The sequence below is a fragment of the Mus pahari genome, chromosome 13, assembly GCF_900095145.1.
Source record: "Mus pahari chromosome 13, PAHARI_EIJ_v1.1, whole genome shotgun sequence".
NCBI lineage: Eukaryota > Metazoa > Chordata > Mammalia > Rodentia > Muridae > Mus > Mus pahari.
This window is the reverse complement of record NC_034602.1, coordinates 86405078-86428384: the sequence shown is the minus strand read 5'-3', so window position 1 is coordinate 86428384 and position 23307 is coordinate 86405078. Positions and strand designations below refer to the sequence as shown.

Sequence of the window (23307 nt, the reverse complement as noted above, 5' to 3'; positions counted from 1 at the left end):
TGTGTGTGTGTGTGTGTGTGTGTGTGTGTGTGTGTGTGTGTGTGTGTTGTGGTATTCTTTGAAAAGTGCTAAGCTGAGACTACCGTAGAAGACAATTTGGATTTTAATTAGACCTTCATTCAAACGTGTGTCCTGTGTCTTCTAGAAAGTTTGCACTCACTTGAGAGACTTGAGGAGCTTTGAGGATTGAATGATTTAGGCTCTTGCAATAGATAGATTGTCTTGAGCGGTTTAGTTGGGCTCTATACATAACCATAACACTTATGAGGAAAACCAGAAAGAGGGAAGACAGCGCAATGGAGACAGATTGTACCGAGGCAGACATCAAGATAAGGAACACTGACGTGAGCAGAAGCTGGGGCAGGCAGGGGACAGTCTCCCCTGCAGCCTGCAGAAGGAAGCCACTGGCCCACAGCTGACTTTTAACTCCATTACACTCAATTCAAACTCCTGACTCCAGGAGTGAATGGACACAAATCTTAGTGTTTTAAACCACATGTTTTTCTTATGACTCTTGGTTGCAACCATAAGAAATAATTGTATCTTTAGACTGATTCTGATATTCCCAAGTTGGAAATGACTGGTTAGGGCTATTGATTTTGGAAAGCAGGAGGTATGGCCAACAAGCATGATGATCTGATGTTCAAGAGCTGGAAGAACCCAACATGTGGGAACACATAACTGACTCCCCAAAGTTGTTCTCTGACTTCCATGTTTCTATTATGGTACTAAATAAATGTAATAAAATAAAAATAGAATAAACCATTTTTGGTTCATTATGGTTAACTGTCAAATAGCATGTAAAATGCTTTATGTGCTGAATAGACTTCCTGTCTCAGAGTGAGACCAAAATAGTGTCAGATTATAATTCTTAGAAATGTCTAAGGCATATGTATTGTTAGCATCATCAGAAAGCAGGATGCATGGACAGGTTCTTCAGGATGATACGACCTGTAAGAAGCACCTAACAAATTTCACTGTGGTGCTGTGACTCTTCTGAGAGCTAGAGATTGGTGTTTTGCCCGGTAGAGACTAGCAGGCATGGGACACTTAGATAAACACGGTATCTAAGAAGCTAGCATGTGGCCCATAATGGCACCAGCTTCATCCCAGGACACAGGAACAACTGAAAATCAGATGCTCTACCTCTGCACTATTTTATACTGATTCTAGTCAAAATGCACAGGATAAAATTGTACATTTTATTGACGATGTGTAAGTAAATGTCTTAATAAGCAAGCAGTTAGTATGATTATTTATTGAAAATTTATCTTCCATAATAGCTCAGCAAGTACACGAAAACAAGCACTGTGATTGTTATTCATTGTAAATATGCCCCAGTGGTATAAACATAATCAAATAACAAATAAATGTTCAGTGAACACTTCTTCTGGGGCATCTTCTGGAACAATGTCATCACAGACACTGAGAGATGTAGTGTCTGTAGCTACCCACATCAACTTTAAAATAGAGCGCTCTGTTGCTCGCTATAAAATAAGTCCTGTTGGCTGTGGAAACACATTGTGCTGGAAGGAATTTGTGGTTGTTACCCAGCATGCCTGGTTCTTTCATTTTCACTGAAAACTTGTCTCTTATAAATAGAAAACACACGTTTAGTACTTCTGTCAAATCGGAATTCATCATTGTAATAAAATCTGAAGTAGACCCAGTTTAGCTCTTATGGAGTTGCCACTGTATGCAACCCACAGGGCATTTTCCAACAGAGGGATTATGAATTTGTATGGAAAAGAAGTCTCTGTATCTACTTATAATGGAAATCTGTCCTTTGCCTTCATTATTGGCTTATGGTCCCTGAAAATCCTATGAGTTTTGAAGACTGTCATCACTAGAAAACTCAGTTTCTATAACACATCTGTAGTTCAGGTAATTCTAAAAAGCATCTTACATGCATCCCTACTGCACTGGCTGGTTTCATGTGTCAACTTGACACAAGCTGGAGTTATCAGGGAGAAAGGAGCCTCCCTTGAGGAAATGCCTCCATGAGATCCAGCTATAAGGCATTTTCTCAATGAGTGATCAAGGGTGGGAGGGCCCCTTGTGGGTGGTGCCATCCCTGGGCTGGTAGTCCTGAGTTCTATAAGAGAGCAGGCTGAGCAAGCCAGGGGAGGCAAGCCAGTAAGCAGCACCCCCATAGCCTCTGCATCAGCTCCTGCCTCCAAGTTTCTGCCCTGAGTGTGTTCCGGTCCAGACTTCCTTTGGTGATGAGCAGCAATGTGGACGTGTAAGCTGAATAAACCCTTTCTTCCCTAACTTACCTCTTGGTCATGATGTTTTAGGAATAGAAACCCTGACTAAGACACCTACTTCATTGGTATGATTGGTTCTATGTCTGCTACTTGTACTCATTATTTAGTAAGTTAATAAAAAATGTGCCTGTTCCTGTAACAGACTTTTAATACATTTGACAAATGAATATATATTTATAACTATAATATAATTTCAATATTATTCAAGTACTCCAAATCCCAGGCATTTGAGGGTTTTTTGTTAGTATGAGAAAGTTTCTGTAGATTCACCAGGCTGTTCAAGTATAGCATCAGAAACAAAAGAAAAGGCCGAGAAGTCTGTTAAAGACTGGTCATTCTACATGCTTTCTGTGACTGTTTATACTTTTCTATCTTGCCATTCATTTTAAGGAGTGCTTTTTAAGAATGACCGGGAAGGGTGATTGTGACTGAAAATGCCACAGGTTGTGTCCTCTGCATGCCTGGCTCTCATACAGAATCAGAAACAGGAGGAAATTTGGCCCAGGAGGTTTTATCTATTGATATTTTAACAAGAGAGCTCTTACAAGAAGCTGGATGAACAGGCCTACCGTTAGTCATCTGTAGGTTGTGTAGTGTTTGTGAACTGCTCCAGCAGGGCAATAAGCTATCAGAAAATGTAGATGTTTTCATTTCTGTTTAGCTTAGAGGACATGTTGTGTTCCTGGCAGATTTGTTTCACTAAACAGGACAGCAGAAAAGACAGCCAGATAGTAGTATCATTTGGGATAGCCAAACACTCCACAGAATTACAGATGTAAGGCTAATGAGGTGGCAAACAGAGGCTTTCTGGATTATTGTCAATGAGCATGGTACACAGCTGCAAATAAGGTTGATTATGCTGGAAACAATGCAGTTGGGCGTTAGTCTAGTGTACTTAGCCAAAGTTCTCCATTCTCAAGGAAACACTGTTACATTCATTCATTTTGTCTTTAGGGCACTTAGGATGTTACAGAAAGGGTTTGTGACAACTTAAAAGTGTCCTTTTGAAAGAACAATTTACTTACAAGTTAAACTTCATGGCCATGTTTCCTACCAGAGCTCTATAGAATAATTTTCTTAGCCAGCAACAGCTGTGCTGTTCCCTTTACAAGTAATAACACTTCTATCTATATTGCACTTGCTTTTTATTGTTGAGGAGGGCTCCTGGTACCTTTATTGAGTTACTTTCAGAGAAGCCCGATTTTGGGAGGAATGTGTAATAAAACAGAAGTAATTTAAATTTTAATATGCCTTCCTTGCACCGTTAATTAAAACGATTTATGTTCAGTTGCCTCTTACAGTGTGATAGATGCTAGGATGTATTGCTTCCACAGTGATATTTTCTAACAGCATCATTTTGGAAACAGTATCAAATTCTTCTTGGTCTATGACAGCAGCACCTTTCGCAACTCCTGGCAGGATATACATGTTTTTCCCATGTCCCATGTGACTTTTATAGGTTGTATTTACTGTGTAGATTTCTGACTTCTGGTTTTTGTTGTTGTTGTTGTTGTTGTTCAAGGTAAGACTCTCTGAAGACTATTGAATTTGCTAAGAGAGAAAAGAATGACGAGATAACTGGACTATTTTCAGTGTTCAACTGAGGGATTCAGAAAAGGACTTTCCAAGTACAAATCCAAGGGAACCCAGGGCTTAAGTACTCTAGAATAAAAAAAAAAAAAGCACTGTCCTTCATCCATAGTTTTGTCAAGGAGAAAAGAGAAAATGATTTATATATTTTATTATATGTATTATATATATTTTGTATATGTATTATATATATTTTATATATGTATTATATATGTATTATTATATGTATTTATATATTTTATTATATGTATTATACACACACACAGACATATATATATCTGTGTGTGTGTGTGTGTGTGTGTGTGTGTGTATGTGTGTAATCCTGTAAATACTGAGTGTTTTCCACGTTGTCTGCAGACTTGTAGCACTTAGATGGTTCTCTTGTAGTTACTGGCAAAAATTACTTCTGAAACACTACTTATCTACAGTCATTATACTGTATCTTATTTTAAAACTCCAAAGCAGTTCAATGTTGACAGTTCTTTCACTTTTTTTTTTTTTTTGAGTATCAGAACATATGATTGTATCAAGCTGGCTGCAGGCTCCCGTGCTGACATTTCCTCACGCAAAGAATGCCCACATCACTCGAACATTTGAAAAGTGTTAATGAGCCGATCAAAAGGACTGTTGCCTGAAGCAGCTAACTTTTTTTTTTTTTAATTTTTAAGAAATCGGCTCTCCTCCAAACTGAAATCTTCATTCTAGCAGCTAAGGAGACAAGATGTAATCCCCCACTACCCCGATGATGATAATAACAAACCGAAAAAAAAAATTGGAGGAGACTCAAACTCTCCATATGGTTCATAAAGTGGTGGAAGTGTTTTCCAGAATTTTCAATACAGAGCTGAAGGATGCTAAGTGGAAAAAATCCTGGCAACTAGGCAATATTATGCCTTTTAAAACCTGCACATTCTCATGAAATATGGTGTACATGAATACATTCTTCTCTGGAGTGAATGTGCTCTTGCACTATTTAATGTAAGAATGAGTTTCTCACGACTGTTATTTTTAATGCTTTTGGACCACACTAAGGTTTTCTTTCTCCCCCTACAAACTAATTTTCCTGGCATGCAGGGTTACTGCTTCCTTGTAGACTCCTATCAATTTTTGGCTTTAGGGACAATTTGCAACACATTATTTTCTTTTTCTTTCCCCTTTGTTGCTTAGGAGGCCACATGGTAGCATGGAGAGCAATATTCTGATTCTGAAACATAAGAGAACTAGTTTATTTCTTGTCCTGAAATTTCTAAAGAGTGCTGGGTCTAAAGACAGACATGCAATGCTCTGAAATGGTGTAAACCTCATCTCTAGCACACACTTCATGTAACTAATTTTCTAGCATGTATGATTTCCCAGTAACACTGCTTAGAAAACAACTGGTCTACCACACACTTTTCCTTAGTCTTCCAACCTTTACTTTGAATGTATCGCAGCATGTAGTGGAACTAAACTCAGTGTTTGGCGGTAGATTGTTTTAAGTGATAGACTTGAATTTTAAATTTGTCTTTTTTCTTTGTGTATACTTGTGGGGGGATTGTTGGAATTAGAGCTTTCTATTTGGCTTTGCTTATAATGGGCATCAGCAGAGTAGTCTTACAGGCTCATGAGGACAGAATGTCTACCACAGGGCAACACAAGGAAAGGATACACACTGTTAGTAAGAAGAACCCTGTCCAACCCTGGGTCTGGGGGTTCTGGGTCCTGTTCTGAAGCTTCCTACCATTTGTTGTAATGGTGTGTCTTTTTACTCAGCAGATGGAGACTTGACTGAAGTAGAACATAAGTCTTCATTTTCATTATTACTTTCAGACTTCAACATCTCTCTAAATTTAAACTTGGTCATACACCACATCAATATTTTCATATTGTCTGAAGAAATAACCTCTGAAAGAATCTTTTCTGGAATGAGATGAATACATGGTACATGCTCACACATTGATATATAATTATACAAAGTCACAGAAACAAGAGACATATCAGAAATATTGTGATTATGTATTTTTATTTTCTTAGAACCCTTTTCATATTGGAGAGGACCTAATATTAATGCAAGATGTTGAAAATTGGAATGATCTTATGTATACCTTACTCCTATTCAATCCACTAGTTCTCTAGCTTCATTGGTTAACAGAGAAAAAAATGACTATTTCATTGAAATTGGCAGTATTTTATTATGATGGAGCTCTTTCTGTATAATTTCATATTTTTATCAATATTTTACTTTAAACTTGCTCATAACCTAAAACACTAATGTCCATATATTTTAAGGCATTAGGGGGATTATCAGTCTAGTTGGAGTAAGATACATGTAGAGAGAATATTGAGGCAGAATACTGTGGAGACTGATTACCTATCACACTGAGACCTTAGAACTCTGACAAGAGTACAGTGGGTCATGTAGATCAACTCCAAAGAGGCTCGGTATTTCCATAATATGGATTGTGAAACATAAAAGCTTTCTAGTAAAACAGAAACACACAAAAGTACCTCTTGTCCTGGCTAAGTTTGATAGAAGTGACCACAGAAAGAGTTTTTTAAATATAAAATTATTTTATGTGTGTGCTTGTGTTTGTGCATGTGTGCTTGGGTACATGCATTGTGCTACATGCATAAAAGAGTTTACAGAGATCAAAAGAGGGCATTGGCTCCCCTGGACCTAGAGTTCTGGGTGGTTGTGAGCCACCACGTCGGTTCTGGCAAATGAGTCTGGGTTTCTGCAAGAGCAGTAATTGCTCTTAATTCTGCAGCCTCACAGAAAGATCTTAATTTGAAACTCAATTTTTCCTGTATTAGTGAGCATCTAGGAAATTAAAAAGGAAGAGTTAGTGATGGGATTGGTCAGTGATCTTCAGGGTGGTCGTATGATCAAGCCAGAGGTTCTACTTATATTAAATTATATTTGCCCGTGCAAGAGGCACATGCTGTAACAATAGATTTGAAATCTTTACTATGAAATGAAAGTGATCTCAGATATATTAAGTCTTAGTGGGAGAGAAGGGTATATTTTGATTTTTCTCTGGTGAGAGAACTCCAGAGGACATGTGACAAAACCAAGAGAGATGCAAATTCCAAAGCCTTTCAATAAAATCCAATACTTTCTTTATTTGAACTATGTGCATTGGAACTTTGAATTCATTTTGATTCAGGGGGATGATTGATTAAGCTCCTGTTAGAAGAACACAGGTTAGAATGAAGACTCGCTAAAGGGACCCAAAGGTGCTAGTTATTTAATTTTTACCACAAGAATTTCACATAACCATTGGTGAAAATGTATTGTAATGGTAGACTACCAACAACAAGGCCATTAGTATTAATATTTTCCTTCTATGACTTTTTACTTTTTGAGAATGTCATACATACTTATAATATGTTCCGATGAAATCTATCACCCCTGACCCCACCCCTCCAATTTCTACCCCCTATCTCTCTGACCAGATCCCCCACCAATCTTGTGTGTTCTTTCTTTGAAACCCATCAATTGAAATGCTAAGAAAAGGCAAGGAAGCATGAGGCCCCAAGTACTTTGCCCCCAAACACCATTGAGTATAATTGCTCAGCCATATTTAAAAATGTTATTTTTATCTTAAGGAAACTATAGTTATGATATGAATAGTTACTCATGAATATATACAGTTATGAATATATAACTGTAGTTATGATAAGAATAGTCACTCATGAATATATACTAAAGAAAATGAACAGAATCATCCAGGTAACATAACCATTTTATTAAAAATGGGTTATGTCTTTAGCTTCCAAATAGAAATGCAGTAAATATTCTAGCCTCTAAAACCAGGAATTTCTCTCCATTAGGAAGTAAAAGTGTGTGTGTGTGTGTGTGTGTGTGTGTGTGTGTGTGTGTGTGTGTGGTGTATTCTGTATGTATGTGTACCTGTTTGCACACATTTTCCAGGCTCCAAGACCAGGGCTGAAGTGTGGAAACTGTTAGAAAGAGAAGTTTTGGCTTTGTGTGGGGAAAAAGCTTTCAAATGATGAGTTTCTTGCCAGTCAGATGATGTTTTATGAAGCAGTGAATTTCTCTATTGCAGCTGTCCAAACATAATTGGAACCACTACTAGGTAGGGAATTTTTAGAATATTGAAGTTTTGGTTTGTGTGTACTTTGCATGAGTTGAAAAATGTGTTTGACATCTTTAAAGTTCATGGAATTCTAAGTCCTTGACTTTGAGTTGTGACAGCGAGAACAGAATAAAAAGAATCTTTTCTTATTTCTTTATCTTTCCTCTTTCTGTGGTTCCTCCCTCCTTCTCTCTTTCCTCCCTCATTCCTGTTTCCCTTCCTTCCTTTCCTTTTCCTCATCATTTTCTTTAATCTTTCCACCCCATTCATCTCCCTTTCCCTCTGACTTTCCCCTTGCTCTTCTGCTTTACATCCTTAAAAGAATATTTTATACCAGTCACACTCTGATGGGAACACAGAGGGAAGGCAAGGCTCACAGGAAACTCGTATTGGCATGTACAAGGAGAATTTGTTTTAAGCTAGATAAAATTAAGAACTCTGATCTTTCTTGGGAAGGAAGATAGAGGTACCTGTGAATATCATAAAAATTATAATCCACTTCGAGAAGGCAGAAATTCATGGCAGAGAGAGGGTAGAGAAGTATTTCAAGGAACTTATTGGACCTGGGAAGAATTTGGAGAAGGTACTAGAAAGAAGAAAGGGTTTGTGGATTCTTCTGCCATTTGTAGTCTGCTTTTGGAAAGAGTGAACACTAGAAGGGAACATTGGGAAGAAATGTGGGTTGGCTTTGATCTTACTGAGTAAACTGCTGACAGTAGTGTTTCCTTTGGATGTGCAGGTTGGTAAAGATAAAAGTACTCCCTTCTTAATAAAATGGCTATGACTTCATAACCTTAAGTCAGCTTCATTTGGCTAACATTTTGTTATAAATCTTTACCCCATCTCTGGAGTTGCCACAATAACCGTTGTTTTGAACACTCTTACTTTTTCTTATGCCATGGAACCTTACATTTTATTTTGTTCTATTTTGTGACAGGTTATCAAGGATCCTCCCCCACCACCTCCTGCACCAGTGGAGGTAAGCAAGTGCCTGGTAAAGGGATATGGGGTTGTTTTATTTTTATATATAAATAGCACTCCAAATTAGACCAATTCTATTTTTGTGACAGCCAAATATCTACTTTTTGATTTGTGATTAAACCAACTGCAACTTCTGATCTTATGATTTCTTTAATGTACTAGGGGAATTGGCCCTTCATGGGTAGACATAGACAGACTGGTTATAGGATCGAAAGTACATGAGGATTTAATATGGTTTTATAATCATGTATTAACGGTCCTTATGACACTTCTCTAAAATTGTTAAAATATCCAATCTGGCTGATGAAAGGTGCCATTACTTTCTTCAGAGTGATAATTGCTATTGTATCACTCTGTTAGCTGTCATTGTACTAGCAGCATAAAGGAAGGGATGTTTGTTATTGTGTGTTTTCAGGGCTTCTTTAGTGGTTGTCTTTTCATTATAAATTTTATACTTCAAAGTTACATATATACAGAAATAGGAAGTAATTGAAATGTGGCCCCATGTTGAATAATCCTTTTGAATTTGAATTGATGAGCATAATTGCTTTAGACACACAATACTCAGTTCAAAAGGCACACTTCTGTTAGCCACCGGGTGATGCAGACAGAATCTGACGAAGGGGAAGATCAACCATACCTTGTAGAACAGCACTTGAATTGTTGTGTGAGATTATAAACATATCGTACATCCCATATATAAGTTTTGCCTTTTCCCACAACAATGGAATCATTTAAAACATCTCAATGTGACCCACCTCTGACTAAGCAGCATTTTAATAAATTAATTAGATTCATTTTTAAAAACTGTATCTCCATAGGAGGAGGAGGAAGAACCTTTGCCCAACAAGAAGTGGCCGACTGTAGACGCTTCCTACTACGGAGGTCGAGGGGTCGGAGGAATTAAAAGGATGGAGGTTGGTCTCTTTTTTTTCTTTTCAATTTTTTATTAGTTATATTTTCTTCATTTACATTTCAAATGCTATCCCGAAAGTCCCCTATACCCTCCCTCTGCCCTGCTCCCCTACCTACCCATTTCCACTTCTTTTGTTTGTTTGTTTTTGTTTTTGTCTTTTTTTTCTGAGACAGGGTTTCTCTGTGTAGCCCTGGCTGTCCTGGAATTCACTCTGTAGATCAGGCTGGTCTCGAACTCAGAAATCCACCTGCCTCTGCCTCCTGAGTGCTGGGATTAAAGGTGTGTGCCACCACTGCCCCGCCCACTCCCACTTCTTGGCCCTGGCCTTCCCCTGTGCTGAGTCATATAAAGTTTGCAAGACCAAGGGGCCTCTCTTCCCAAAGATGGCTGACTAGGCCATCTTCTGCTACATATGCAGCTAGAGACACGAGCTCTGGTGGTACTGGCTAGTTCATATTGTTGTTCCACCTATAGGGTTGCAGACCCCTTCAGCTCCCTGGGTACTCTCTCCAGCTGGAGGTTGGTCTCTTAAAGCATGAGAGAGCACTGATCTAAGTATACATTTATAGGATTCTCGAGCCACTGACACCATGCTTATTATAATTGCATCCCTCTTTAGTCAGCATTAGGTCCTCTCTGTGTACATTTCTTCTCTGTGGAAGCATCCTAACCATGTCCAGAGCTGGTGAAGAACAGCAGGCTCCATCAATCAAAGGACTGCATTGATAAGATTTATGAATGCTAAGGATAAAAATAGTTATGGGTTTCCTCACTGCTTTGGAAAAAAATACTCCATGGAACATCAACTTTAAAAATGTCAGTCATTTACAGTCGCAACAATGCTCTTCTTTGAAAAGACCTAACAGTTAGTTACTATTTGAGGAAATTCACTTTTGCAATGTTCAACACCATGGATATGACTTCATCACAAATACAGAAGAGGCACATTTAAAAATTTAACAGCTCTTACTTACCAGTTACCAACTATCCCAGTTAATACTTCAGATCATTTATGTTGAACTATTTTTTTTTTTTGTTAGTCCAGTAGTCCAAAGATGGAGATTATTTCTGAAGAAAAGAGTAACATGAGCCTGTGAATGGTTCCTGAGCAAAAGGATCCATTGTGAGTTTCTGTATTAGTAGGCTTGTGCTACAAACACTTTAGATAAACCAACTTACAAAGAAGGAATTTTATTTTGGCTTGGAGTTCTAACCTAGGGTTCGTAAGCCTCCCTGGTTCTGGACCTGTGTCCAGGCTGACCATGGGCAGGTAAGAAGCAAGAGGAAAAATGCCCTGCTGTCACCTGCTACAGGCCCAGCTTACAAAGGCCTTAGACCTCCTTCTGGGCACACCTCTTATAGGTGCTGTCACCTTCCGAAAGAGCCTTACTGATGACCAAGACGTTAATACATGTGTCCTTTGGGGACTTTCCATATCCAAACTGCAGCAGTTTCTTTATGCTCAAGAAAGTACATGCATGCTTCCCAGCACCCTGTAAGCCAAAGTTCAAGAGTCCTTGAATTCCAGAGTGTGAAGTTGCATCACCTGTCCTCCCATATCAGTTGTAGAAAATTTTTAAAAGAAGAATGAGCCAACTTTCATTGAGTCTGTGTCCGTGAATCTTGTATAGTTTGGCCACATTAATGCACTATTCTATTGATGCAATGATAAATTGAATGATAACGGATTTTAAAATGATAAAAAAACCACCCCACAGATATTTACAATGAAATTCAATATATGAATACACACAATAAGCTGAATTGAGAATTAAGTATTATTAAAATTTATCCAATGTGAATTTAAAACCAGAGTGGGAAAATCAAGCCCGTTCACCCCTGCCAAGCGCTCGAGCTGGAGAAAGTAAATCACAGAAGGTCTGAGGTCATCAGAATTGCAGAACAAAGCTTCAGCGCTCAGGTTCTAGTCAGTCAAATCTGATACTTGTTGTTGTTGTTGTTGTTGTTGTTGCTGCTTCTACAGATCCCACTCTTTTAAATTAAATGCTTTTTTAAACCTTTTGGGATGGAGTTTGCAGAAAGCCAGAGCTGAGCTTTATGATATCTGTTAGCGCAGCAAACCCACTTACTGCCACAGACAGGCCTCACTTGGGTCACTTGGGTGAAACTGACTTTTTTTTTTTTTAAATTATGAAACTGCTCCTTCATAATCTAGACTCTTAGTGATGCAAATGTACTCTGGAAGTTACGAAACTCACTGTTGAGGACGAAAGCCAAGTGTGACGGGAAGAAGTCATCTCTGAAGCTGGTACTTATGCATCTCCTCCGTAATAAAAGGAGGCCAGGGATACCGACTCTGCTAAGACTTCTCTAGCAATTTATTTTTGCTCTTCTTTCTCCCTTACTTTTAGGCCACCTCAATGTGTCCACTCAAAATATTAAGATTTACACACACACACACACACACACACACACACACACACACACACACTAATTCCTTTGTGGAGTTGGAAGAAACTTCTACAGGGTGTCTTCTAGTTTTTAGACCCTGAGATTGAGCGCGCTTTGTGTTTTGTGGTGATTGATTATAACTCAGAAGCTCTTTCGTGAAACAAAGATGGCAAACTTATTAAATCTCTTTAGGTCTCCATTCCTGAGGGCCACGTGTACAGTCATCAGAGCCTCGGCATGCCACGTTGGATGAAATCCAGTTTATCCTTCTTTTCTTTTCTTTTCTTTTCTTTTCTTTTCTTTTCTTTCTTTTTCTTTCTTTCTTTCTTTCTTTCTTTCTTTCTTTCTTTCTTTCTTTCTTTCTTTCTTTCTTTCTTTCTTTCTAATGGTTTCAGCGAGATTTGATCCTCATTGTCACAAGGTCTATGGTTTCCTCTGTGAAAGTTAGGCTTAGGAGCTATTTGTGTTTAATCCACCTTTTCTACGTGACTCTAAATTTTATCTACTCACTGCACTAGTCTAGATTGTTTCTCTGAGTTGTGTTCACTAGACAATCTTGTCTCTTGTTCTCTCTCCTTTTATTCCATAAAGTTGTGAAGTTACAGCTGCAGGAAATGCATCCTCATTGTAGAGTTTTAAGTGCAATTAGTTGTGTCCAAACATTTTATTCCCAGTGTTAGCTTATCTAGACAAGGACTTATTTGAAAAAAAAAAGGGGGGGGGATTTTTTTTTTTTAAAGGAAAAAAGCTCCACAAGGAAGATCCACTATCTAGATCTAAAGGTTTAATATGTTTCAATGTAATTTAACAACCTCATAATGAACATTCTTGTCATTGGTCACACTGAAAGATACAAATATATTTTAATAACTCAACCGGATCCACTTGAAATAAAAAAAAAAAAAACAACTAGTCTATGAGTGTAATAAACAAGGGGTGGCAGAGGTAAAAATGTCTCAATGGCTTTATCAAAAAGCTGTGCATAGTTCCTCCTATGAAAGTAGCCTTGCATCTTCTGACTCGGCAGTTCAGCTTAGTAACTTTGGACACCTTCTTTCCCTGGCATGGATTCATCTTAGTTTCTCTTCATATTTTCTGCCTGTTGTCTCCTCTTTGGTAATGTCCTGGGATTCTCCCAGTGCTCCTGCTTGGATAAACTCCTCCAGAGACCACTTCACAGTCATATACTGTTGGTCTCTTATTTGCCTCTTCTTTTCTGTTTACTGAAAAGTCAAGAAAAGTAATAACCCAAATCCCCATGGTTTTGGTCAAAGGCAAGACTTCCCAGAGAATGAAATTACCTAAAATTTGTGGGATTCCATAATGGTCTGTGTGTCTCCCTTGCCAAACAGAATTATCCAAGTCATGTCTCTCAGTTAAGGGTTTGCTTATTACACAGGGTCCCCAATGGAGGAGCCAGAGAAAGGACCCAAGGAGATGAAGGGGATTGCAACCCTGTAGGAGGAACAACAATATGAACTAACCAGTACCCCCAGAGCTCCCTGGGACTAAACCACCAACCAAAGAAAACACATTGGTGGGACTTATGGCTCTAGCTGCATATGTAGCAGAGGATGGCCTTGTTGGTCATCAGTGGGAGGAGAGGCCCTTGGTCCTGTGAAGGTTCTATGCTAGTAGGGAATGCTAGGTCAGGAAGTGAGAGTGGGTGGGTTTGGGAGCAGGGGTTGGGGGAAAGGGATTGGGGATTTTCGGAGGGGAAACTAGGAGAGGGGATAACATTTAAAATGCAAATAAAGAAAATATTTATTAAAAAATTGAAAAAAGGAATTTGCTTATTAAAGGACTGTATTCAGATAAGCAAAAGAACCAAAGACACAAAGCTACGTTGGCAAGTAAAATGTTGTAACTGGAAATTTATTCTTTGTAAATCATCCAAATATTATGAAAAAAATTTTAAAGAGTACTTATTTTATGTAATATAACTTCATACAACTCAAAAATCATGTAAAACTTCTTCACTCATTTCCAATTGCTTACATCCAAATCCTTACCCTTGTCAGTACAAACCTGTGGTGGCTTTGAGCACATTGCATAACTTATGCCACAGTTCAATTATCTTGGAGGAAAACATATAATATATATTTCTTTGCAATTTTTATGGATTAAATAAACATGAACACACTGAATAAATGCTACCATTACCACCTTACATCCCTCATGGTGGAACTGAACCCTATAGTCTTGCATTTTCTACGTACACCAAAAATTGTCTCCATATTTGAAGTGGTGGAAAGGCCTTTGCACAAGATTTAACTGATGTCATATTTTTGAAGTTATCTTGCATTAGGGAGGAGAGGCCCTTGGTCTTGCGAAGATTATATGCTCCTGTACAGGGGAATGCCAGGGCCAGGAAGCTGGAGTGGGTGGGTTGGGGAGCAGGGGGAGGGTATAGGGGACTTTCAGAGAGGAAACAAGGAAAGGGGATAGCATTGGAAATGTAAATGAAGAAAATATCTAATAAAAAATTAACATAAAAAGAACTACAAGGAAAAAGAAAATACACATGCATTCTTTACATTCAAACAAACAAACAAACAAACAAACAAAAAACCCAAAAACCAATGGTGGACGACCCCTGGACTGTCCTGTCCAGCCAGCCCAGCCTAATGGGCTAGCTTCAGGTCCCTATGATTAACCTTGTCTCAAAATCCAGGATGGAGGGCACCTGAGTAATTTACACCTGAAGCTGACCCTTGGCATCCACACACATATGTCCACACTTGAACATGCACATATATACCCAAGCATACAGAAAAAAAAATGAGTGGTAAGGAACCCATTAAAATTCAGAAGAAAAGTAGCTGAAGTTAGTATACCAATTTATCTTCTTACACTGGACTGGTGAATTAAAGGACTGTGGGCAGTGTAAGAGTTTGCTCCTCTGGGACAATTTGATTGACAGCAGTGCCTCCTTCATTTTAAAGGTCCGCTGGGGAGATAAGGGATCTACTGAGGAAGGTGCAAGGCTAGAGAAAGCAAAAAATGCTGTGGTGATGATCCCTGAAGAAGAGATACCCATCCCATCTAGACCACCTCGACCCAAGCCCACGTACCAGGCCCCTCAGACAAAGTGGTACGCGCCAATCAAGGTACGTGTCTGCGTTTTTGTGTGTTATCGTTGAAACCTAATGGGGCCTTCACTTTTACGGTCTCTCCTGTCCCCCGAGAAAGACTAAGGTCCATAAAATAGCAGACATCCATTTTTATGCTGTATATTTTCTTAGCACAAGTCTTTACGTTTTTGTATTTATTTACCTGCTTAGTTGATTTACAAAATGAAGCTAGCCAAGATTACAGGTCCAATGTCTCTTCAGGGTCGTCTGGATGCACTCTGGGCTTTGATCAAGAAGCAGTATGACCGGGTGTCCTTGATGAGACCCCAGGAAGGCGATGAGGTATGTGATCTCTCGAGAAAAGGTGGCTAGGGGCGGGGCCTATAACGAAAGTAATTTAAAACTTCCTGTTGACATGCAGGATAGAAATGATGCTGACCGCTGCGTGTTCATGACACAGGGTGCTTGCTAAGTTCTGTGTTTTCAGAATGCATTTTTTCAAGCCAATTTCATACCACTGCCTTTCCAGATAATTAAAGTCATAAGCACGCTCATTGCTTCGGTATTTGACTTTGAAGGCATGCGTTCTGAGATAGTTTCCTTTGGAAGAAACTGACTGGGAATTAGCATTTGAAGTCTTGTCTTCTAGCATTTGTAGCAGTGAGATCTGGAGAAACCACCTCAGAACCGGTTTCCTTAGGTATAAACCTGTTCCCTGCCTTTAATGGTAGTGGTCACAGTCTGGTTTCTGAAATATGTCAAGGTGTCCTGAAGGCTTGAAGCAGAAAATCTGTGGTAGTGGTATTGAGATGCGTAACCTTACAGGTGCGCTGCATGTATGCCTTTTCCTTACCAAGGACTCCACTTCAAGCTCTCATTTTAGAAATCTGTCTAGAATTATTCTGCTCTTTGTATTTTTCCGAATAATGTGCACCATTTCCTAGTGCTACAATTTTAGGAAAGTTGTTCAGAGCCTCCTCATATGCCACAGTGGTGGGTCTGGTTAAGGGGCCCAGTGCTGTTCACGATGCTAGCAGGCTGCTCTCCTGGTGTGTGCGCAGCTCTTCCTTTCCTACTGAGGAGAACACCCTGCATACCTCGGAGGAGTTTGGCTTCCACATTTAGGCCTGGCGTGCTGCTCTTGAAAACTATGGAGTCATCTGTCAAATTCACATTTGTGCTGCAAAGCCAAGCTGCACTTAGCATTAGCTATGTTTTAACTTGGTGTTTAAATGTTTAAAAGAATTTTAAATGTATTAATTTTTGTTGTTGTTGTTTTACTTCTATCAACTTAGGAACATTTCAGAGAAAGCTGAGGTCAGCCAGTTAGGGTGCACAACTTGAGAATCTAGAGCTGAACTTTCCAACGTGAGGCCAGTGAGCTCTGCTAAGACCACTGGGAGAGAGAGAGCTATGTGTGTCTAGGTAGCAGCCTCTTCTATTACCAGGTCATTGCCATGGTAGCGATAGAATTTCCTGTACCTGGAAATTTATGCATCATGAATTCAGGTGAGGGCTTGAGCTCTGTCTCTCAGTATGCTTTCTCCCTCTCAAGCCTGCTGGAGTCTCCCTCAGTTGTTCATTACAGTGACTGTCAAGCCGCATCTCAGTGCTCCTCGCCCTGTTAGATGTTCGTTTGTATGTTTAATAATCTCCATCTTATTAAATGCTGGGTATTGAGGAAATAGTGAGAATTGGGGGAGGGATGGAATTTCAGTTCTCTTCCTAAAATTGTATAAGCTCTTTTAACTATTATGGAAAACTTGGGATATTTGTAAAATCTACTCCCCTAAAACCCACCCATATCTGATTAAATTGAGTTAAACATTAAACCCTGACTAAATTTACATATACATACTTCATATAAATATGAACTCTATCTATGTGAATGAGACCTTCATTTTCATCTGATTATCAGTTTGCTCTAAAAATTTACTTTCTACTAAACTATCCTTATTAAATGTTAGAAACTCTATAAACAGTCTATTTTCAGCATAGGTAAGTATGTTAAATTCCTTTTGAAACAGTTATCAACTAACTCATTGGAACAAGTGTTGTCTGATATTAAGGTCAATTTCCTTAAAGAAAAAAATTGAAATTTATCAACTTGTAATTTGGCATCATTACTCATTTTATTTTCCTGTGTCTCCTGTGGTCGTCAACCTTCTTGGAATGAACACTTAAACACAAACACATCGTTTACACTGGTTGGTGCCTTTTATGAAGTATTGGTGTTGGGTGCAGAATCGTGTGTGTGTGTGTGTGTGTGTGTGTGTGTGTGTGTGTGTGTGNAGAGAGAGAGAGAGAGAGAGAGAGAGAGAGAGAGAGAGAGAGAGAGAGAGAGAGACTGTAAAACAATTTGATCATTTTAGACACTAGAAAGGCTTGAAAACTCTGGGATTTAGATGGCCATCCTCATTTGCATCGTCAGGGCATAAAGAATACCTTTTCATCTGGATACCAAACAGTGGCATTCTCTGAGGGTGGACTGGGAGGCTGACTTTTAAGCTGCATGACAGATAATAAGGCACACTTTTTCTCAGGGTCTGTCTGACTAATAGCTCCAAGGAACACAACCCCAGTCTATCCAGCAGCTTGTTTTGTGCTTTGGAAAACGGCCTTGTCATTTCGGTAGGAACAGTTTATTACAGATTCTGCCTCCTGAGAGCTCTGCCTGATAAACAAACCGGAGCGCGAGTGAGCGCAGCACTGCAGCGAGTCCCGCAGGTGGGGTGGTGAGCCCTTCACAGTGCCTTTGGAGCCCAGGCTGTGCTGGGGCGCAGTGGCCGCGGGGTTCCCAGGCCGAGCTCTGCGCGGGCCCCGGGGTCCTTGATGGGGAGGCTGGAGCTGGTGCGCGCAGTATCAAAGCGGTCGCCGGGACGGGAGGGCTCCCCGTGCGGGGCTGCGGGCGGGCGGGCGCGGGCTTTGATGCGGGCACCGGGTCCTGGGAGTCGCTGGTTTGGCGGCCAGGTGCGAGCTAGCAGGTTGTCCCGACATCTGCTGGCGGCCGCGCTGCCGATTGTCAGCGGAGGTAGTTGAGAGCGGCAGGACCGTTTTTGGTCTCGCGTGCGCTGCCTGGAGGCCCCAAACTCCAAAGGTAGGAGCGGGGTGGACACAGCTGCGCTCCCAAACTTGCCCGAGGCACAAACAGGAGATCTAATGCAGTTTGACTCCGCGGCAGTGGGGAGACAGGACAGAGAGCCACTTCAGAGACAACTTACCGCTGCAACATCTGCCGCCAAGTTTCCAGGGAGTGACAGGGGACAGCAGGTACAGATCGAAGTCTCTGCACAAACAACCTCCATCACGCCCTGGACTCTTTTGAAGGGTCTCCATCAAACGGGCTGGAGTCCGCAGCAGGAGTTTGTTTGGTTTTCAAAGCAGTATTTTTTTTTTTTTTTTTTTTTTTTTTTTTTTTAAGATTTATTTATTTATTATATGTAAGTACACTGTAGTTGTCTTCCTCAGTTTTGATTTCTTCATTGATTCTGTTTCCACTTTCAATTTTAAATAGTTTTTTTTTTTTTTTTTTTTGTATATGTGTGTGTTTTCCCCCCTCAATAACAAGGTAATTTATAAATGATGCATTACCATGTGCCCTCTTTTTATTTTTTTCCCCTATGAAAAGAGAGCTAGAGAAGCAGAAAGGCAAAGAAAAAAGAAAACACAGCGCTAGGCTGGAGTTGTTCCACAAACCAATTAAATCTCTGAGGGCCTTCTTGACTGTGTTTGAGGTTATGTTAACCTTCAAACAGTTCCTCACTCACCCGTGAGCTTACACATTCAACGCAAGAATCCCAGAATATGCCTGAAACACACGGATTTCTGCTGACATCTAACATTCTATAGAGTTTCTTATCTCTGCAGATGTGAAGTTTAAGGTTCTCTTTCTAAAGAAATATGGGGTTTAGCTTTGCTGGTGGTGGTTTCTCCCCCCCCTCGCCCCCCAGGAAAATAAGACTATCTAGGAAATTGAATGGCATATCAGTTTGTCAGGACTCCATACCTGCAGTACCTTAAAATCAGACGGTGTTTTTCTCTTGGAAGGAGAACACCCCTTCTATTACTTGCATTTAGCAGAGAGAAAATTCATCAATTAGTTTAATTTTTACCAAAAGAGTTGCAAAAACTCATATTAGTGTACAAGTGTATATTTATACAATGGCAACGGGATGGGCTACAGTCACGTGATTATACCCCATCATGCAGTGAGGCGGCTGCATGTTCTTGAGATGAGAGCAGTCATATAAATGTATGCTTTGGAGCAAAGGATTAGCCGAAGAGCAGGGCCTGGGGTTAGACGCTAGAGTTGGCAGTGCCCTAGTAGTGTATGTGTATAGCGAAGTAAAGCCAGACTTCCCTATGTGGAGAACACTTACACAGCCGTGCTCCATATTCCTCCAAATGACTGAGGTCTACATGGATAGGACATCATTCTTCCATTTTTTAGAAGTTCATAACAAGACATAAACATAACATAAACATGCATAAACAAGACAAGATGCATCAAGATCCTAGGGAGCTCAAGTTTCTTTCGAAGGCATCAAGAGAGCTTTGTAACCGTAGAGACGAGTGGCTGAAGCTCACTTCCGGTTTATTATCAGGGGTTGCAGATTTATGTCCACAGCCCTGTTCGTCCTGCTTCTGAGTCCTCATGGTCAAGCAAGCAGGCCTGACCCTCTTTGAATGGCACCTTCTACAGTGACCCCAGCCTTCCTGTCACTCTGAGCTGCCCTGTGTTTAGGAATCACGTGGTGCTCAGCACTGTTGAGCCACTCCAACCGCAAACTGGCCAACACTTCCACATCAGGACTTCCCACCACCTGATTCTGTTGTCTACCATGTTTGTGGCATAAACCTCTTGTGGGTTTCCTGTAGAAGACTGACCTTTCACTCAAACGATTCTGTAGCTACGATATTTTTAGTATACTGTGAATGACTTCAGACTTTGAAATACATTTGCCAATACCTTAAACTTAAAAACATTTTATTTTGTATCCTCGGCTACTCAATAATACTATTCACTGTTGTCATCTTTTAAATGACTGCATTTATACACTTTGTTTTTAAAAATTAGTGTATGTATTTTGTGACATATGGGTGAGCTTTATAATAGATTTTATGGGCTCCAGTAAAACCTTCTATTTTAGCCTGAGTCGGTCCTATTGACCACAAAAATACTCATACTTTTATATACTTTTTTCAGTACTTAAAATGAAAATATAGAGATAAGTACAAAACTGTTGAAAAAACCCTATGGCATCTACAACTAATTACTGTCCTTTAGGCCAATTATGATCAGCTAAACACTTTCTTTTTTTTTTTTTTTTTTTTTGAAAAGTCCAAATCTTTTAAATTTTATTTTTGTTTTATTGTTTTCTTTATTTACATTTCAAATGTAATCCCCTTTCCTAGTTCCCCTCTGAAACCCCCCATCTCCTCCCCCTCCCCCTGCTCACCAACCCACCCCACTTCCAACTCTGCCTCTTGGGTCAACTTAGCATCTTACATTTTCATTATTTCTTGCTGTATTTATTCTAAAACATAACCCGCCTAGTCCATTCAGTATTGCCTGTGTGTACATGTGATTCCTACAGACTTCTAGGGGTTAGAGAACCTCTTAGGGGCTCCTCCCCGGAGGAAACTGATTCTTCCTTTCTCAGTAGCCATTGGTCACTTAGAGCTCTTCATCTAAGTTTGAGGCCTTGTGCGATTCTCCTCATCTACACTGGCATTTCAGCTGGTGCTACCATGGTGCAGGTCTTGTTCAGGTGAACACAGAGCTGAAATTTTAGGGGTACAACTTCCCTGTCCAACCTTTAACTCGGGACATCTTTTAAAGTGCCATTTCATCTTCTCTCTTTTTTCTTTAAAATATTTGTAATGTGTGTGTATAGGGGTTTTGCCTGCACGTATACCTGTGTGCCACATTTATGCAGGGCAGGTAAAGGTAAGAACAGGACATCAGATCACCCAGAAGTTGAGTTAAAGTCAGTTTTAAGCCATGATGTAGGTGCTGGGAATAACACCTGGGTCTTCTGGAAGAGCAGTCAGTGTTCTTAACTGCTGAGCCATCTCTCCAGACCCAACTAACTACCTTTGGCTGATACGTGATTAAATTTCTACTAGAATAATCCAGATCATGAGCAATGCCACTATATGGCAACCCCATTGATTGCTACAGGGGTGTGTGACTATAGATGGATATATAGTTATAGAAATGTTTGCAGTGCTATAGAACACATTTCATCTTTATAAAAGTCATCAGCTAATGTCTCTTGCAATGAACATTCACAAAGAATGTTCTTTGGGTATCATTTATTAGCTTAAATTTACCTCTTAATTATGCAATAAACAGGTATGTGTTAATTCATTCTAGTTTCCTAAAGTGAGATGAAGGATATGTAAGATTCAATTACATAAATTACCAAGCTAGGTAAACTTTTTTAAAAGAATGTATATATCGTACTTATAAATAATTTTCTTTGTTAATTGCTAAAGTGCTCATTAAATATCCAAGTACAGTGCCTCTTTTTAGATACATACATTGCTTTTTAGAAATATAAATTTTCTTTCATCTATAAGCTTTGGCACAGTAAAAAAATGCAAAATAAAAAAAATGCAAGTGGTAGTCTTTCCCAGGGAAGAACACACCAATTGGCTATTCAATTCCAAATAGCCCTGAAAACATACATACAAAAAACATATATACAAGCAATGGACTGGGCAGGTTATATTTAGGAATACATACAGGAGTATATACAGGAATATAGATATATACACATACATACATATGTATGTGTATATATGTATATATACATACATTTACATATTTACCTGTATGCATACTATAGCAGTTAACTTTTTAAAAGGCCATTAATATGAAAAAAAGGTTTGGGTTTATATGAAAGGATTTGAAAGAGAATGAGAAATGTAATTATATTATATTGTTAAAAACAAAGCAAAAACATTTTTTTATAAAAGGCCAAAAGTTAACCTCAGTTTTCCGGGGCTGAGCACATTGTTTTTCTAAGCTCAGTGTGTGTTTACATGGGATCATGTTGAGGACATAAACGCATCAGCCCTCTGGGGACAGAAATAACCCCACAGATTTACATTTTAAGATTTCCCTCTGCCTTTAAAAATACTAAATATAATCTTTTAAAAAAGGATTTGTTTATTTTACCTGTATGTACATGTGTGTGTATGTGTGTGTGTATTGTGTGTATGTGTGTGTATGTGTGTGAATTGTGTGTGTATTGTGTGTATGTGTGTGTTTGTATGTGTGTGTATTGTGGGTGTATGTGTGTGTGTGTGTGTGTCTGTGTCTGTGTGTGTCTGTGTGCACTCCTGAGTGTATATATGTGCATCATTCATGCATGTGTCTGTAGAGGCCAGAAGTAATCATAGATCCCCTATAACTGGAGTTCCCTGCAGGTGTGAGCTGCCATGGGAACTAGATGAGGCTCCTCTGCAAGAGCAGAAAGTGCTTTTAACCACTGAGTGATGGCTCTAGTTATGTTTAATCTTAATATAATATTTATTATAAAGGAGAAAATAGGAGAAAATGCACCTCTACTCTGTCACTTCACAAACTTTATTTATAAACTTTATAAATTTATATTTTTATTATGTTCAGTGTTTGATTTTTAATTTGGGGCTCAGAGTGCAATCTAAAGAGGAAGAAAATATTTTGAAATAGCTTAATATTAAAAAAAATGTTCTATGGTTATACCTGGAGGTGTGCCAGATGCCCAATTGTAAGTTTAATGTAAAAGATTTCTCAGCTCCTTTAGGGAAGTTTCTTTGAGTAGAAAGTGTTTATTGCTCTGTCCTTTGCTTTTCTTTCCCAAGGACAGAATCTTTCCTTGTAGGTACAGAATGACTGCACTCACTATGTGTAGGTCCTGAACACACATCCATCCTCCTGTTTCAGTTTCCTGGATGCTGGATTACAAGTGCTCTGCCAGCACTCTTGGGTGTATTTT

General features: G+C 39.3%; 1 protein-coding gene across 2 annotated transcripts in view; it reads left to right on the top strand.

Moving 5' to 3' along the window:
* Positions 1-23307, top strand: part of Antxr2 (ANTXR cell adhesion molecule 2) — a 127925-nt gene that overhangs the window by 60531 nt on the left and 44087 nt on the right. For both annotated transcript variants that reach the window (XM_021210426.2, XM_021210425.2), the window contains exons 13-16: positions 8874-8915; positions 9739-9834; positions 15191-15355; positions 15581-15661. In XM_021210426.2, coding sequence (XP_021066085.1) covers positions 8874-8915; positions 9739-9834; positions 15191-15355; positions 15581-15661 — 384 coding nt within the window. The remainder of the gene's footprint in view (positions 1-8873; positions 8916-9738; positions 9835-15190; positions 15356-15580; positions 15662-23307) is intronic.